The following is a 17,713-nucleotide window of genomic DNA, read 5'->3' as shown; positions in this document are numbered from 1 at the left end:
AATATAATAACTTTATTGTGCCAAGGAAGCAAGTCCTATATACATGTACTGTAGTTATCGCCACGCATGAGATTCCCACATTGTAGCCTGTACATTGAATATATTCACTGATCATGTACTTTTCCTTGGCAAATAAAGGTGCGGTTCATGTATGAATCTCTGAGACATTATTTCAGTCATATCAAACTCTATTATTTGAATGATGCTGTGTCTGCATGTATGTATTACAATTATACACTTCAACAGTGTTTACCACTCCTGCTCCTGGGACATCAATTATTACACATTGTAACTATGCAATAGACTAGAACAATTATTGTTTGTAATTCATATATACAGGAAAAAAAATATGCATATCTATCTCCGTTCATCTGCATTAATCTGAGGACACAAGATAGTATTTCAATAAGATACTTAATTTCAACCAGTGGAGAATGTGAAATGCTTTATTGAAAGTTCATTATCCAGGTGTTATAAATACAAAATACATGTTGTAAATCTGAAAATTAGCAGCTGACATCTTAAGTTTTTTTTAAAAATTAACCTGTTAGGGCTAGGGGGCAGTATTGACACAGCCGGATAAAAAACGTACCCGATTTAATCTGGTTACTACTCCTGCCCAGTAACTAGAATATGCATATAATTACTGGCTTTGGATAGAAAACACTCTAAAGTTTCTAAAACTGTTTGAATGGTGTCTGTGAGTATAACAGAACTCATATGGCAGGCCAAAACCTGAGAAGATTCCATGCAGGAAGTGGCCTGTCTGAGAAGTAGTGTTTCATCTTGGCTCTTTTTATTGAAGACTGAGGATCTTTGCAATAACGTGACACTTCCTACGGCTCCCATAGGCTCTCAGAGCCCGGGAAAAAGCTGAACGATATCGAGGCAGGCTCTGGCTGAAACACTTTATCGCTTTTGGCAAGTGGCTGCTCAGAGTACTATGGGCTTAGGCGCGTGCCCGAGTCGACCGAATGCTTTCTTTTCTTTTGTCTGTTTACCTAAACGCAGATTCCCGGTCGGAATATTATCGCTTTTTTATGAGAAAAATGGCATAAAAATTGATTTTAAACAGCGGTTGACATGCTTCGAAGTACGGTAATGGAATATTTAGAATTTTTTTGTCACGAATTGCGCCATGCTTGCCACCCTTATTTACCCTTTCGGATAGTGTCTTGAACGCACGAACAAAACGCCGCTGTTTGGATGTAACGATGGATTATTTTGGACCAAACCAACATTTGTTATTGAAGTAGAAGTCCTGGGAGTGCATTCTGACGAAGACAGCAAAGGTAATAACATTTCTTATAGTAAATCTGACTTTGATGAGTGCTAAACTTGCTGGGTGTCTAAATAGCTAGCCCTGTGGTGCCGGGCTATCTACTGAGAATATTGCAAAATGTGCTTTCACCGAAAAGCTATTTTAAAATCGGACATATCGAGTGCATAGAGGAGTTCTGTATCTATAATTCTTAAAATAATTGTTATGCTTTTTGTGAACGTTTATCGTGAGTAATTTAGTAAATTCACCGGCAGTGTTCGGTGGGAATGCTAGTCACATGCTAGTCACATGCTAATGTAAAAAGCTGTTTTTTGATATAAATATGAACTTGATTGAACAAAACATGCATGTATTGTATAACATAATGTCCTAGGGTTGTCATCTGATGAAGATCATCAAAGGTTAGTGCTACATTTAGCTGTGGTTTGGGTTTATGTGACATTATATGCTAGCTTGAAAAATGGGTGTCTGATTATTTCTGGCTGGGTACTCTGCTGACATAATCTAATGTTTTGCTTTCGTTGTAAAGCCTTTAGCTTTTCGGTGAAAGCACATTTTTGCAATATTCTAAGTAGATAGCCCGGCATCACAGGGCTAGCTATTTAGACACCCACCAAGTTTAGCCCTCACCAAAGTCAGATTTACTATAAGAAAAATGTTATTACCTTTGCTGTTCTTCGTCAGAATGCACTCCCAGGACTTCTACTTCAATAACAAATGTTGGTTTGGTCCCAAATAATCCATAGTTATATCCAAATAGCGGCGTTTTGTTCGTGCGTTCAAGACACTATCCGAAGGGTAAATAAGGGTGACGCGCCCGACGCGTTTCGTGACAAGAAATTTCTAAATATTCCATTACCGTACTTCGAAGCATGTCAACCGCTGTTTAAAATCCATTTTTATGCCATTTTTCTCGTAAAAAAGCGATAATATTCCGACCGGGAGTGGTTGTTTTCGTTCAAAGAGAGAGAAAGTAAACATGGTGTCAGCTCGGGCACGCGCGCCCCAGTCTCATTGTTCTCAGATCGTCCACTTACAAAATGCGCTAATGTTTTTCAGCCAGGGCCTGCAAAGCCACCATTCAGCTTTCTGGCGCCTTCTGAGAGCCTATGGGAGCGTTAGAAAATGTCACGTCATGCCAGAGATCCCCTGTTTTGGTTAGAGATGATCAAGAAGGCCATGAAATGGTCAGAGAGAGCGCTTCCTGTTTGGAATCTTCTCAGGTTTTGGCCTGCCAAATGAGTTCTGTTATACTCACAGACACCATTCAAACAGTTTTAGAAACTTTAGAGTGTTTTCTATCCAAATCAAACGATTATATGCATATTCTAGTTACTGGGAAGGAGTAGTAACCAGATTAAATCGGGTACGTTTTTTATCCGGCCGTGCAAATACTGCCCCCTAGCCCCAACAGGTTAACACCAGACTAATATTGTGGTTGTTCATTAGGTGATGGGAAATATGCAATGATACCTGCACCATCTACACACTGTCATGAAATATGATTATATATCGACTATGAAACAAATATGACATGGCCTGCTTATGAGTTGCCATGAAACAAAGTTAGATTAATCCAACTGAAAATGGCGAGAACAGGCGTTCGTAGCTAAATGCTTTTGGTTAGGTTGAGAATAATAATTGCATGATTTATCATTCTACGGTATGTATGTATGTAATATAGTACAATGTTATGAACCAACACTGAATCGTAGGAGCTAACTACTAGCTATGTAAAAGTTGGACGGAAGAACACCCAGTGCTGAGTACCTGAGATGCCATCATCACACAGTCCTTCTTCGTAGGTGTCCGCTATGACTTCCTTTGTGTCGGAAAAAAGTAAAATTATTTTTGATTGAAAATAAAAAAGTTTTGCTCTCAACAAAAAACACAAATCTACCTCCATAGTATATAACAATTTGCCTGTGAATAACCACACCTTCATACAAACGTGCTACTGTATGCTGAATTCTTGACGCACAACTGAAGATGCTGCCAGATCCTGCCAGCACGCCCACAAGCGAGCCACTCGGGTGCAGAATGATGACCCGTGGAAGAGGGAAAGGAATGAGATTGGGGAGCGGGGCTAATAGCTGAACAATAGACTATTCAACCTTTACTAAAGAATAGTCTAATAGCTGAGCTAGATGTGAAATCCCCCCCTCCTATCACAGACCAGATTTGCCCTAATGACCAAGGGGTAGCTGCCTACTCAATGTAATAAAGTAATGACTTTTCAAATAAGTTACCTTACACGTTATGTTGGCTGACAATTTGTTAGCTACGCTGTCCTTACGAACCACATAGCATATCATTACAGCAGTATGTACTGGTATGTTAGCTAGCTACCTAACGTTAGTAGTTACACATCAAAGTTGCCAGTATATTAACTATAGGCTATCTAACTACCCAACGTTTATTGACTTGATTATTCCCGTCATTCTTAGCTTAGCTAAATGGTATAGTCGTTGTGCATTCTCAATGGACATTCGGGTGCTTTCGTAAATTCGCTCTGGGTATCTACATGGATTTCAGAGCACTCTCGTCTGAGTGTACCAGAGCGCAGAATAATGAATTTACGAGCGCTCAACACCAGTTGAGCAGTAAACAACACCAGTTGTCAGTAAACGTCGGCAAAAAAGCGTAATTAAAATTGTTTCACTCCCAAGCACCAGCTCACTTACACATGGTACCAGATCACACACATGTAGGCCCAACCATATAGTGGCAGTTCGACACATACGTACACACATGCAGTGGTGTAAAGTACTACTTAAGCAGTTTTTTGGGGTATCTGTACTTTACAATTTATATTTTTGACAACTTTTACTTCACTACATTTCTAAAGAAAATATTGTACTTTTCACTCCATACATTTTCCCTGACAACCCAAAGTACTCGTTACATTTCGAATGCTTAGCAGGAGAGGGAAATGGTGAAATTGACGCACTTATCAAGAGAACATGTGGTCATCCCTACTGCCTATGGTCTGGCGGACTCACTAAACAGAAATGCATCTTTTGTAAATAATGTCTGAGTGTTGGAGTGTGCCCCTGGCTATCCGTACATTTTAAAAACAAGAAAATGGTGCCGTCTGCTTTGATAATATAAGGAATTTGAAATGATGTATACTTTACTTCTACTTTTGATACTTAAGTATATTTTAGCAATTACATTTAATTTTGATACTTAAGTATATTTAAAACCAAATACTTTTAGACTTTTACTCAAGTACTATTTTACTGGGTGACTTTCACTTTTACTTGAGTAACTTTCTATTAAGGTATCTCTACTTTTACTCAAGTATGACAATGGGGTACTTTTTCCACCACTGCACACATGTACGCACGCACGCACGCACGCACGCACGCACACACACGCACACGCACGCACGCACCATAGTACCAGCTAACACACACAGGTCCAGCCATAGCACAAACACACATGCCAACACACACGCAAAAAATTGGTTACAGAAGAGGGAGGAAGGAGGAGAGGCAGGTGGTTGTCAGTGTGTGTGTGTGTGTGTTTGCGTGCGTGTCACTGCTTAAGTCTTACCCGTTTGCGTAGGTTGCAGGTGAGGATGAGGTTGCGTGAGAAGGAGTTAGCAAAGGATGTGTAGAAATCCAGAACCTTGAGCAGCCCCTCTCTCTTGATGATGTGCAGGTCGCAGTATGTCAGCGCCCGCACGTTAAAACACGAGTATGCAAGAGTGGTCTCATTCCAGAACATATCTCCAAGCACATCTCCTTTACCTGAGAGAGGAAAAAGAGAAATGGAGAGATTTGTGTGGGAGACAAAGTACAATATTTAGTCATTTCTCAGTGAAATCAGCAGTCACAAATTTAATGGATATTTTGAGATCCGAGGTTAAGGTGAGAATGTTTTGTAAAGGAGCAGAATTATTTTTTTGCCCGCACTACAGACGGATATATCGGTCCGCTAATATAGGACTAGTAAAGGCCCAGTGCGCTACTTTTGTGAGGGGGAAAAGTGTTTCATATATAAATAAAATGATTTTTCAGGGGGTGCTGCAGCACCCTCAGCACTCCTACTTCCCGCGGCTATGGCCGCATGGCCAGTGGAGTGGATTATTAAAAGTGTTTCTGCAGGTTGTCCAGATATAGGCTTGCTACAGTGGGAGTGTAGCAGGCAGCTCCTCTCATCTGCTACTGGGCTGCTAATGAGGAATAGAGAGCGTACCCAGAGCTCAGAGTAAGCTTAGTGTTAGCCAGGGGAAATCATAGGAGTGTCTCCCGATTTATCTCTAGTCGTACTCATAACTTACCATCAACAATATTAAAGGCTCATTGTCCACCCTTCAAACCAGAAGCCTGGAAGGGATGAGAGAGCCAAGCCTATGGTTTTGTAGCTTCAACCCCGCAGCACACACACCAATTGATTAATGGACTGCTGAATGTATATTTTTTTTATCATGCTTTGTTTGCTCTTTTCCTTATTACGTCTATCTCTGATAAACTACCCAGGAAAGGGCTGGAAATAGCCCATATTAATATACGTAGCCTTAGAAATAAGGTTCATATAATCAATAACTTGCTAACATCAGATAACATTCATATTTTAGCCATTTCTGAGAATCACTTAGATAATTCATTTGATGATACAGCAGTAGCAATTCAAGGATATAACATCTATAGAAGATGCAGAAATGCTTATGGGGGAGGTGTTGCCGTACTGTATATATTCAGAGCCATATACCTGTAATGTTAGAGAATATCTTATGTCAAGTGTTAATGAAGTGTTGTGGTTGCACTTGGAACATCTAAAGTCTTTTCTTTTGGGGTGTTGCTATAGATCACCAAGTGCTAACAGTCAGTATCTAAATCATATGTGTGAAATGCTTGATAGTGTATGTGATGTAAACAGAGAGGTCTACTTTCTTGGGGACCTGAATATTGACTGGTTTTCATAAAGCTCTCCGCTCAAAAAGGAAGCTTCTCAGTGTAACCAGTGCCTGTAATCTGGTTCAGTTATTAATCAAACTACCATGGTGTTTACAAACACTACAGGAACAAGATCATCCACATGTATCGATAATCTTTTTTTCTAATACTGTAGAACGTTGTTCTAAAGCTGTATCTGTACCCACTGGATGCAGGGATCACAAAATAGTGGCTATATCCAGGAATGCCAAAGTTCCAAAATCTGGGCCTAAAATAGTGTATAAGAGATCATTTTTGTTGTTGTTGCTGTGACTCTTAAGTGGATAATGTTACAAATATTTGTTGGTCAGATGTGATTAATAAGGAGCATCCAGGCGCTGCACTTGATGAATTTATAAAATTGCGTCTTCCAATTAATGATAAACATGCACCTGTTAAGAAACTGTCTGCTAGAACTGTTAAGGCTCAATGGATTGATGAGAAATTGAAAAACAGCATGGTTGAAAGAGATGGGGCAAAAGGAGTGTCTAGTTGCACATCTGACTGGCTGCAAATTGAGAAATTGTGTGACTAAACTTAACAAAAGGACAAAGAAACTGTATTATGAAGCCAAGATCAATGATATAACGAATGCTGGATAAAAAAACTTGAGTACTTTAAATGAAATTATGGGCAGAAAGACAAATTCTACTCCTTTTATTGAATCAGATTGCTTATTGAGCACAAAACCATTTGATGTTGCCAATTATTTTAATTATTACTTCATTGGCAAAGTGGGCAAACTTAGGAAGGAAATGCCAACAACGAACTGTGAGCCATCGTATTCATACATCAAAAAATGAAATGATGAAAGAAAAGCATTGCGAGTTTGAATTGTGTAAAATTATTGTGGGAGAGGTATAAAAATTATTGTTATCGATAAATAATGACAAAGCGTCCTTTAATGATTCTAACAGCAAACATGTAAGCTTGCGCCAGCTCTTAGCAAACTGTTGGAAATTGTGTTGGACCAAATACAATGCTATTTCTCTGTAAACAAATTAACAACAGACTTTCAGCATGCTTATAGAGAAGGGCACTCAACATGTACTGCACTGACACAAATTACTGATGATTGGTTGAAAGAAATTGATAAGAAGATTGTGGGAGCTGTACTGTTAGATTTCAGTGCAGCCTTTGATATTATTGACCATAAACTGTTGCTGAAAATGCGTATGTGTTATGGCTTTTCAACCTCTGCCATATCGTGGATTGAGAGCTATCTATCTAATAGAACTCAAACGGTTTCCTTTAATAGAAGCTTCTATAATATCAAACATGTAAAGTGTGGTGTACCGCAGAATAGCTCTTTAGGCCCTGTACTCTTTTCTATTTTTACCAATGATCTGCAACTGGCGTTAAACAAAGCATGTGTGTCCATGTTCTCTCTGCTACCGCACGGCAAGTGGTACCGGAGCGCCAAGTCGAGATCCAAAAGGCTTCTTAACAGCTTCTACCCTCAAGCCATAAGACTCCTGAAAATCTAATCAAAGGTCTACCCAGACCCCTCTTTTACACTGCCGCTACTCTGTTTATAATCTATGCATAGTCACTTTAACTCTACCTACATGTACATATTACCTCAATTACCTCACCTAACTGGTGCCCCTGCACATTGACTATTATTTTCTACACTTATTTTTATTTGTTTTTCTTAACTTCTTAAAGCATTGTTGGTTAAGGGCTTGTAAGTAAGCATTTCACTGTAAGGTCTACACCGTTTTTATTCAGCTCATGTGACAAATACAATTTGATTTGATTGCATGCGGATGATTCAACCATACACACATCAGCAACCACAGCTAACCCTTAACAATGATTTGCAGTCTGTTTTGGAATGGGTGGCCAGGAATAAACTGGTCCTAAACATCTCTAAAAACTAAGAACATTGTATTTGGTACAACTCATTCCCTAAGTTCTAGACCTCAGCTGAATCTGGTAATGAATGGTGAGGCTGTTGAACAAGTTGAGGAGACTAAATTACTTGGCGTTACCTTGGATTGTAAACTATCATGATTAAAACATATAGATACAATGGTTGTAAAGATGGGGAGAGGTATGTGCGTAATAAAGAGATGCTCTGCTTTTTTGACATCACACTCCAAAAACCAAGTCCTGCAGGCTCTAGTTTTGTCTTTTGATTATTGTCCAGTCTTGCGGTTGAGTGTTGCAAGGAAATACCTAGTTAAGCTACAGCTGGCCCAGAACAGAGTGGCATGCCTTGCTCTTCATTGTAATCAGAGGGGTGATATAAATACTATACATGCCACTCTCTCTTGGCTAAAAGTTGAGGAGAGACTAACTGCATCATTTCTTTTTATAAGAAACATGAATGTGTTGAAAATCCCAAATTGTTTGCATAGTCAACTTACACACAGCTCTGACACACACACTTACCCCACCAGACATGCCACCAGGGGTCTTTACACAGTCCCCAAATCCAGAACAAATTCAAGAAAGCATACAGTATTATATAGAGCCATTATTGCATGGAACTCCGTTCCATCTAATATTGTTCAAGTGAACAGCAAACTTGGTTTAAGAAAACAGATAAAGCAACACATCACGGCACAATGCCTCTCCCCTCTTTGACTTAGATAATTTGTGACTATGTATTGATATGTAGGCTACGTGTGCCTTTTGTATTCAAATTTTTTACATTTATGTACTTCTGTTCTTGATCTGTTGTCTATTAATGTTCTGTATTATGTCATGTTTCATGTTTTGTGTGGACCCCAGGAAGAGTAGCTGTTGCAATAGCTAATGGCGATCCTAATAAAATACCAAATACCAAAAAGGCCCAGTGCAGTCACAATTCTGTTTTATCTGCTGATGATCACATTGTAAAAGTGTGAAACAATATGATCATTGTTATTTCCTGATAGATACAATTTAAATACAATTTACACAGGACCTTTTAATCAGAAGTTTTTGCATGGGTGTAGTTTTGGGTTGCCTGGTGACAACACCATGCAGTTTAAGTTAATATATCAACAACAAAGAGAGTTCCAAACCTCTCTGCCAAGGTACTTATTTCCTACCCAGAAATGATTTCACATTGAAATAAAAAAGCATCTGCATTGAGCCTTTAAACATGATAGCTCAAACTTACAGACTACCATTCCGCAGAGTTAATGCTCTGAGTGATGTTAGACTCATGTGCCTCCCTCCTCTCGTGCTGCTTTATCTGTTCGTTTTTGAGTTGACAAGGTATCAGCCAAACCACTGAAACAACATCATCCACAGACAAACTCAAGAACTAGCCAATAAGTTGGTGCGGAAACAGGCGAGGCGCCAAGATACACTCTGCTGCTCACCTAGAATGGCGATGACCTCATTGTCCTGGATGACCTCCAGTGACCCTGACACCAAGAAGCACAGGGTGTCGACGCTCTCTCCTGTGTGGAAGGTCAGGTCCCCGGGGGCACAGTGGATGGTCTGAAACTCCCCTGCTAGTGAGCGCAGGCAGCGGTCACTGGCCAGGCGGAACGCTGGGTGCTCACTGAACACCTTCCGGTTGAGGTGGACACAGATGTCAGCCCGCATGTCTTTAGGACAGATGGACAGCACCTGGAGATGGAGAGACAGACACCTGGCAATCAGGCTTTCAGGTCGTTTCTATTACTTTGCATGGTATAGTATGGGTTTCACCATCTTACTGAGCCATTAAGACATTGTGTATTCACATACATTAGAATCTAATGGGAGTCCTACAAGCATCTCTTCTCCTTCTAGGCGGAGTTCCTCTGTCCAGTGTCTGTGTTCTTTTGCCCATCTTAATCTTTTATTGGCCAGTCTGAGATATGGCTTTTTTTTGCAACTCTGCCTAGAAGGCCAGCATCCCGGAGTCGCCTCTTCACTGTTGACGTTGAGACTGGTGTTTTGCGGGAACTATTTAATGAAGCCGCCAGTTGAGGACTTGTGAGGCATCCATTTCTCAAACTAGACACTCTAATGTACTTGTTCTCTTGCTCAGTTGTGCATCGGGACCTCCCACTCCTCTTTCTATTCTGGTTAGAGACAATTTGCGCTGTTCTGTGAAGAGAGTAGTACACAGCGTTGTATGAGATCTTCAGTTTCTTGGCAATTTCTCGCATGGAATAGTCTTCATTTCTCAGAACAAGAATAGACTGACGAGTTTCAGAAGAAAGTTTTGTTTCTGGCCATTTTGAGCCTGTAATCGAACCCACAAATGCTGATGCTCCAGATACTCAACTAGTCTAAAGAAGGCCTGTTTTATTGCTTCTTTAAATCAGAACAACAGTTTTCAGCTGTGCTAACATAATTGCAAAAGGGTTTTCAAATGATCAATTAGCTTTTTAAAATTATAAACTTGGATTAGCTAACACAACGTGACATTGGAACACAGGAGTGATGGTTGCTGATAATGGGTCTCTGTACACCTATGTAGATATTCCATAAAAAGTCAGCCGTTTCCAGCTACAATTGTAATTTACATTATGAACAATATCTACACTGTATGTCTATTCAAATTTGATGTTATTTTAATGGACAAAAAATTGCATTTCTTTCAAAAATAAGGACATTTCTAAGAACCTCAAACTTTTGAATGGTAGTGTATGTCCTGACTAAACTTCCACAACATGACGGCACTATCTATCATAGTAGTAGATGTGAGTTTGTCTTGTCTTTCAAACGATCCTCTTGTACACAGATAAAAGCCAGCTAGCTAACATTAGCCAAAGCAAGTTTTCTAGCTTGCTACTGATAGTTCAACCTTAAATAACAGTACATATGAAGATGTAAAGTAGGCCTCCATTTTTATCTTAGTGTATAAGATATTGTTGAAAACAAGTCAAGGTTGGAACTGTTGCTGTTAAAATACAAGTAATCATTTTAAACAGTTGAAGTTGGAAGTTTACATACACCTAAGCCAAATACATTTAAACTCAGTTTTTTCACAATTCCTGACATTTAATCATTATAAAAATTCCCTGTCTTAGGTCAGTTAGGATCACCACTTTATTTAAAAAATGTGAAATGTCAGAATAATAGTAGAGAGAATGATTTATTTCAGCTTCTATTTCTTTCATCACATTCCCAGTGGGTCAGAAGTTTACATACACTCAGTTAGTATTTGGTAGCATTGCCTTTAAATTGTTTAACTTGGGTCAAACGTTTTGGGTAGCCTTCCACAAGCTTACCACAATAAGTTGGGTGAATTTTGGCCAATTCCTCCTGACAGAGCTGGTGTAACAGAGTTTCTAGGCCTCCTTGCTCACACACAGTTTTTCAGTTCTACCCACAAATTATCTATGGGATTAAGGTCAGGGCTTTGTGATGGCCACTCCAATACCTTGACTTGACTTTGTTGTCCTTAAGCCATTTTGCCACAACTTTGGAAGTATGCTTGGGGTCATTGTCCATTTGGAAGACCCATTTGCGACCAAGCTTTAACTTCCTGACATGTTGCTTCAATATATCCACATAATTTTCCTCCCTCATGATGCCATCTATTTTGTGAAGTACACCAGTCCCTCCTGCAGCAAAGCACCCCCACAACATGATGCTGCCACCCCTGTGCTTCACGGTTGGGATGGTGTTCTTCAGCTTGCAAGCGTCCCCCTTTTTCTTCCAAACATAACGATGGTCATTATGGCCAAACAGTTCTATTTTTGTTTCATCAGACCAGAGGACATTTCTCCAAAAAGTATGATATTTGTCCTCATGTGCAGTTGCAAACCGTAGTCTGGCTTTTTTATGGCGGTTTTGGAGCAGTGGCTTCTTCCTTGCTGAGCGGCCTTTCAGGTTATAGGACTCGTTTTACTGTGGATATATATACTTTTGTACCTGTTTCCTCCAGCATCTACACCAAGGTCCTTTGCTGTTCTGGGATTGATTTGCACTTTTCGCACCAAAGTACGTTCATCTCTAGGAGACAGAACGTGTCTCCTTCCTGAGCAGTATGACGGCTGCGTGGTCCCATGGTGTTTATACTTGTGTACTATTGTTTGTACAGATGAATGTGGGACCTTCAGGCATTTGGAAATTGCTCCCAAGGATGAACCAGACTTGTGGAGGTCTACAATTTTTTGATTTTCCCATGATGTCAAGCAAAGAGGCACTGAGTTTGAAGGTAGGCCTTGAAATTCATCCACAGGTACACCTCCAATTGACTCAAATGATGTCAACGTGGCTAACATGAGTAAAACATTTAAATGTGTTAATCCCCGCAAGGCTGCTGGCCCAGAAGGCATCCCTAGCCGCGTCCTCAAAGCTTGCGCAGACAAGCTGGCTGGTGTGTTTACAGACATATTCAATCGCTCCCTATCCCAGTCTGTTGTCCCCACATGCTTCAAGATGGCTACCATTGTTCCTGTACCCAAGAAGGCAAAGATGACTTAACTAAATGTCAACCACCCCGTAGCACTCACTTCTGTCATCATGAAGTGCTTGAGAGACTAGTCAAGGATCATATCACCTCCACCTTAACCTGTTGGGGATAGGGGGCAGTATTTGCACGGCCGGATAAAAAACGTACCCGATTTAATCTGGTTACTACTCCTGCCCAGTAACTAGAATATGCATATCATGTTTGTTTTGGATAGAAAACACCCTAAAGTTTCTAAAACTGTTTGAATGGTGTCTGTGAGTATAACAGAATTCATTTGGCAGGCCAAAACCTGAGAAGATTCCAAACAGGAAGCGCTCTCTGACTATTTCTTGGCCTTCTTGATCATCTCTAACCAAAACAGGGGATCTCTGGCATAACGTGACATTTTCTAACGCTCCCATAGGCTCTCAGAAGGCGCTAGAACGATGAATGGTGGCTTTGCAGGCCCTGGCTGAAAAACATTAGTGCATTTGGATAGTGGTCGATCTGAGGACAATGAGACTGGAGGCGCGTGCACGAGCCGACACCATGTTTACTTTCTCTCTCTTTGAACGAAAACAACGACTCCCGGTCGGAATATTATCGCTTTTTTACGAGAAAAATCGCATAAAAATGTATTTTAAACAGCGTTTGACATGCTTCGAAGTACGGTAATGGAACATTTAGATTTTTTTTGTCACGAAACGCGTCGGGCGCATCACCCTTCTTTACCCTTCGGATAGTGTCTTGAACGCATGAACAAAACGCCGCTATTTGGATATAACTATGGATTATTTGGAACCAAACCAACATTTGTTATTGAAGTAGAAGTCCTGGGAGTACATTCTGACGAAGAGCAGCAAAGGTAATCAAACTTTTCTAATAGTAAATCGGAGTTTGGTGAGTACCACACTTGGTGGGTGTCAAAATAGCTAGCCTGTGATGGCCGGGCTATCTACTCAGAATATTGCAAAATGTGCTTTCACCGAAAAGCTATTTTAAAATCGGACATAGCGAGTGCATAAAGGAGTTCTGTATCTATAATTCTTAAAATTATTGTTATGTTTTTTGTGAACGTTTATCGTGAGTAATTTAGTAAATTCACCGGAAGTGTTCGGTGGGAATGCTAGTCACATGCTAGTCACATGCTAATGTAAAAAGCTGTTTTTTGATATAAATATGAACTTGATTGAACAAAACATGCATGTATTGTATAACATAATGTCCTAGGATTGTCATCTGATGAAGATCATCAAAGGTTAGTGCTGCATTTAGCTGTGGTTTGGGTTTATGTGACATTATATGCTAGCTTGAAAAATGGGTGTCTGATTATATCTGGCTGGGTACTCTGCTGACATAATCTAATGTTTTGCTTTCGTTGTAAAGCCTTTTTGAAATCGGACAGTGTGGTTAGATTAACGAGAGTCTTGTCTTTAAAATGGTGTAAAATAGTCATATGTTTGAGAAATTGAAGTAATAGCAAGCGTCCCACCTAGCCCATAGAGGTTAAAGACCACCCTAGACCCAGTTCAGTTTGCATACCGCCCCAACAGGTCCACAGACGATGCAATCATCATCCCACTGCACACTGCCCTACCCCGTCTGGACAAAAGGAATACCTATGTAAGAATGCTGTTCATTGACTACAGCTCAGCATTCAACACCATAGTACCCTCCAAGCTCATCAAGCTGGAGGCCCTGGGTCTCAACCCCACCCTGTGCAATTGGGTCCTGGACTTTGACAGGCCGCCCCCAGGTGGTGAAGGTAGGAAACAACATCTCCACTTCGCTGACTCTCAACACTGGGGCCCCATAAGGGTGTGTGCTCAGCCCCCTCATGTACTCCCTGTTCACCCACGACTGCGTGACCATGCACGCCTCCAACTCAAATCATCAAGTTTGCAGACGACACAACAGTAGTGTGCTTGACTACCAACAATGATGAGACAGCCAACATGTCAGGAAGTTAAAGCTTGGTCGCAAATGGGTCTTCCAAATGGACAATGACCCCAAGCATACTTCCAAAGTTGTGGCAAAATGGCTTAAGGACAACAAAGTCAAGGTATTGGAGTGGCCATCACAAAGCCCTGACCTCAATCCCATAGAAAATGTGTAGGTAGAACTGAAAAAGTGTGTGTGAGCAAGGAGGCCTAGAAACCTGACTCTGTTACACCAGCTCTGTCAGGAGGAATTGGCCAAAATTCACCCAACTTATTGTGATAAGCTTGTGGAAGGCTACCCAAAACGTTTGACCCAAGTTAAACAATTTAAAGGCAATGCTACCAAATACTAATTGAGTGTATGTAAACTTCTGACCCACTGGGAATGTGATGAAAGAAATAGAAGCTGAAATAAATAATTCTCTCTACTATTATTCTGACATTTCACATTCTTAAAATAAGTGGTGATCCTAACTGACCTAAGACAAGGAATTTTTACAATGACAGAAATTGTGAAAAACTCAGTTGAAATGTATTCGGCTAAGGTGTATGTAAACTTCTGACTTCAACTGTATATTTGTTAACGCTGCAATGTTTTCATTTGTTGGCTTTATGTAAGCTATTTTTACATAGTTGTCAATGACAATATAAATTACTTTTTAGGTTTGTATCATTTTTAGATTAGATTTGGATAGACTTGATTAACCACAGCAATGATTTTGAGATATGAAGACGTTATTATGAATTAAATGACTGTCACAAAAATGTGCATATGAAAACCATAACTGGAACACAGATCGGTAGAAATGGTAAGATAAATTGGCATTCAACAAGAGAAAGGTTGCCAACTCCTCGTGAAGTCCATTACCTGCAATTTCAGGTGAGTAATGGCAGAATCTGCGAAAGCCAGCAAGGACGGGAGGAGAATAGTTGGTTCAGGTTAAGTTTTTTTTTCTCTCTGGTGCCTTCGAGGCATTTGTCTTATTTCATCAAACCATAAGCTTTAAGCATCAGACAAGCTTAATGCATATAGTTGATTTCATTAAAACGCATAGGGTGTATCTATATATGAAAAATTACACTTGAATTTCTTTTGACCAATCGAAAGAACAGATTACTTTCGATAGACAAAGAAAAAAAAATTGTCTGGGACAGCCCTATTGTGTGTTCTGCTATACCTCTGTGTGATGTGATCAGTTTATTCCAGTTCAGAATGAAAATGATTTCTTGTATATTACCAGCAACAGTTCCAACCTAGACAGATATGTAAGACTGTTATTAATGGGGGAAAATAAACATTAATTGTTATTTCCATAGGCATTTCATTGTTATTTGTTTTAGGCATAAGGGCATAATTAAATGTACCGATATTTACGTGTAGTTGCATGTTTTAATAAGCTTGGGTCCCAGGTAACACAGAATTTCTAATTTGGGTCCAAGGCTGAAAAAGTGTAACACCTGCTCTAACCCCATGCAGCCCTCCTGTGCTTTAACTGCACGGAGCCCTCCTGTACTCTAACCCCAGGCAGCCCTGGTGTTAGATGTTATCACTCCGGGGTCCAAGCTCAGGGCCATGGCTCACCATCTCAGTGTCGATGCCCTTGGACATAGACCATGTGGAGACGATGGAGTCCATCAACCTCTCTCTCAGCTCATTGGGCACCTGGTAGAGCTTGAGGAAGTCCCTCACATCGGTCAGCATCTTGTGTTTGCGGTTGGTGTTGGTGTACATCTGCTGGAAGATGGTGGTCACATTTCCAAAGATGGCGGCGTACAGAAGAGCTGGAGAAGAAAGGAATACAGTTGTCATAAGATGAAATGAGCTGAAGTGAGTGGTAATGACAGGCAGGGCCGGTTCCAGGAATAAGCAACATAAGTGGTCGCTTAGGGCCCCCGACTGCTAGGTAGCACCCGGAACTCAGTTTGGGTTTCAACATACTATTGAGAGTAAGAATATTATAATACACCAGTTGCAATATCAAAATGTGGTTATATAAACTAGTAATCCCAGCCAAATACAGACAGAGCACACAGAGAAAGTGCCCAAGGCCCTGACCTCCATGGGAACTCAATTGATTTTGTTAGTCATTCTCCCTCAGTGCCGTTTATGATGAGGGAGGAAGACATTTTTTTTTTAATGGGCCTTATTTCTGATTTCCTATGCCAGGTAATAGTGAAGGAGATTGATAATTCACTCTTGATGACTCATTGCTATATACCAATATACTGAATGATGGAGGCCCTCAAATTCTTCCTCTCCAACTGCTTAAGCGATGTGCCTACAAATTATATAATTGCGCTTGCACAATTAGTGCTTACTAAAAAATATGATATTTTATACATTTTACTATCTACAGACTTTTGGAACAGAAATGGGAACTCCATTAGCTCCCAACTATGCAAGTCTATTTATGTGGAAATTCGAACTGGATATTATTTACATTAATAATCCTAACAAAGATCATGTTAAATATTGGACCCGCTATATAGACGATTGCTTTATGATCTGGACGGGTTCCGAAATTAAATTAATATCTTAACTACACAATCAATTTCCTTCACTATAGAAAATAACATTAACTCTATACATTTCTTGGATGTACTTGTTACAAAGAAGGGACAATCTCTAAGTACGACAGTCTACAGAAAACCAACAGATAAAAGTACTATATTGACAACCCCCTAAAAAGAGGTTTACCAGCAAGCCAACTTCATAGACTGTGTTGCATCTGCGACACAGAGGAAGAATATGATAGACAATCAAATTCTTTCCTTAAGCGTTTTCGCTTGAGAGGATAACATTACCCTGATACCTGGCTTGATAAAGCTAAAATATAAGTTAAAAGCTTGAACAGAAGTCAATTACTTAATAAATCCCAACAAAAACAGAACAGTTTTCTGTAAACTATATACTTACTTTCAATGATAGCCATAATGTCATCAAGTCTATTGTTAATAAACATTGGCACAAATTATCAGACTCCTCTTTAAATTCTGCTTTCCAGAATCCACCTATAAACGATCAAGAAATCTATCAAACATATTGGTTAAATCAGATGTGGTCAGAGAGAGAAAAGAGACGTTCATAAAAGGATGCTTCCCCTGTAGATATTGTTCCTCTTGTAGCACCATAAGGAAATGTTCTAACATTAGGACATATGAGATAAAGTCACGTACACCACCGTTCAAAAGTTCGGAGCCAATTAGAAATGTC

General features: G+C 40.0%; 1 protein-coding gene across 1 annotated transcript in view; it reads right to left on the bottom strand.

Moving 5' to 3' along the window:
- The window catches only part of LOC106610918 (potassium voltage-gated channel subfamily H member 5), a 92,513-nt gene that overhangs the window by 32,697 nt on the left and 42,103 nt on the right, over window positions 1–17,713 (bottom strand). Inside the window, exons 9-11 of the mRNA XM_045724261.1 lie at window positions 16,082–16,281; window positions 9,543–9,795; window positions 4,841–5,037 (exon numbers count right to left, since the gene is read on the bottom strand). Of these exons, the coding sequence (XP_045580217.1) occupies window positions 4,841–5,037; window positions 9,543–9,795; window positions 16,082–16,281 (650 nt within the window). The remainder of the gene's footprint in view (window positions 1–4,840; window positions 5,038–9,542; window positions 9,796–16,081; window positions 16,282–17,713) is intronic.

This window comes from Salmo salar, chromosome ssa09 (assembly GCF_905237065.1).
Source record: "Salmo salar chromosome ssa09, Ssal_v3.1, whole genome shotgun sequence".
NCBI lineage: Eukaryota > Metazoa > Chordata > Actinopteri > Salmoniformes > Salmonidae > Salmo > Salmo salar.
The sequence above is the reverse complement of the archived record's forward strand: the minus strand, read 5'-3'. Positions and strand labels throughout refer to the sequence as shown.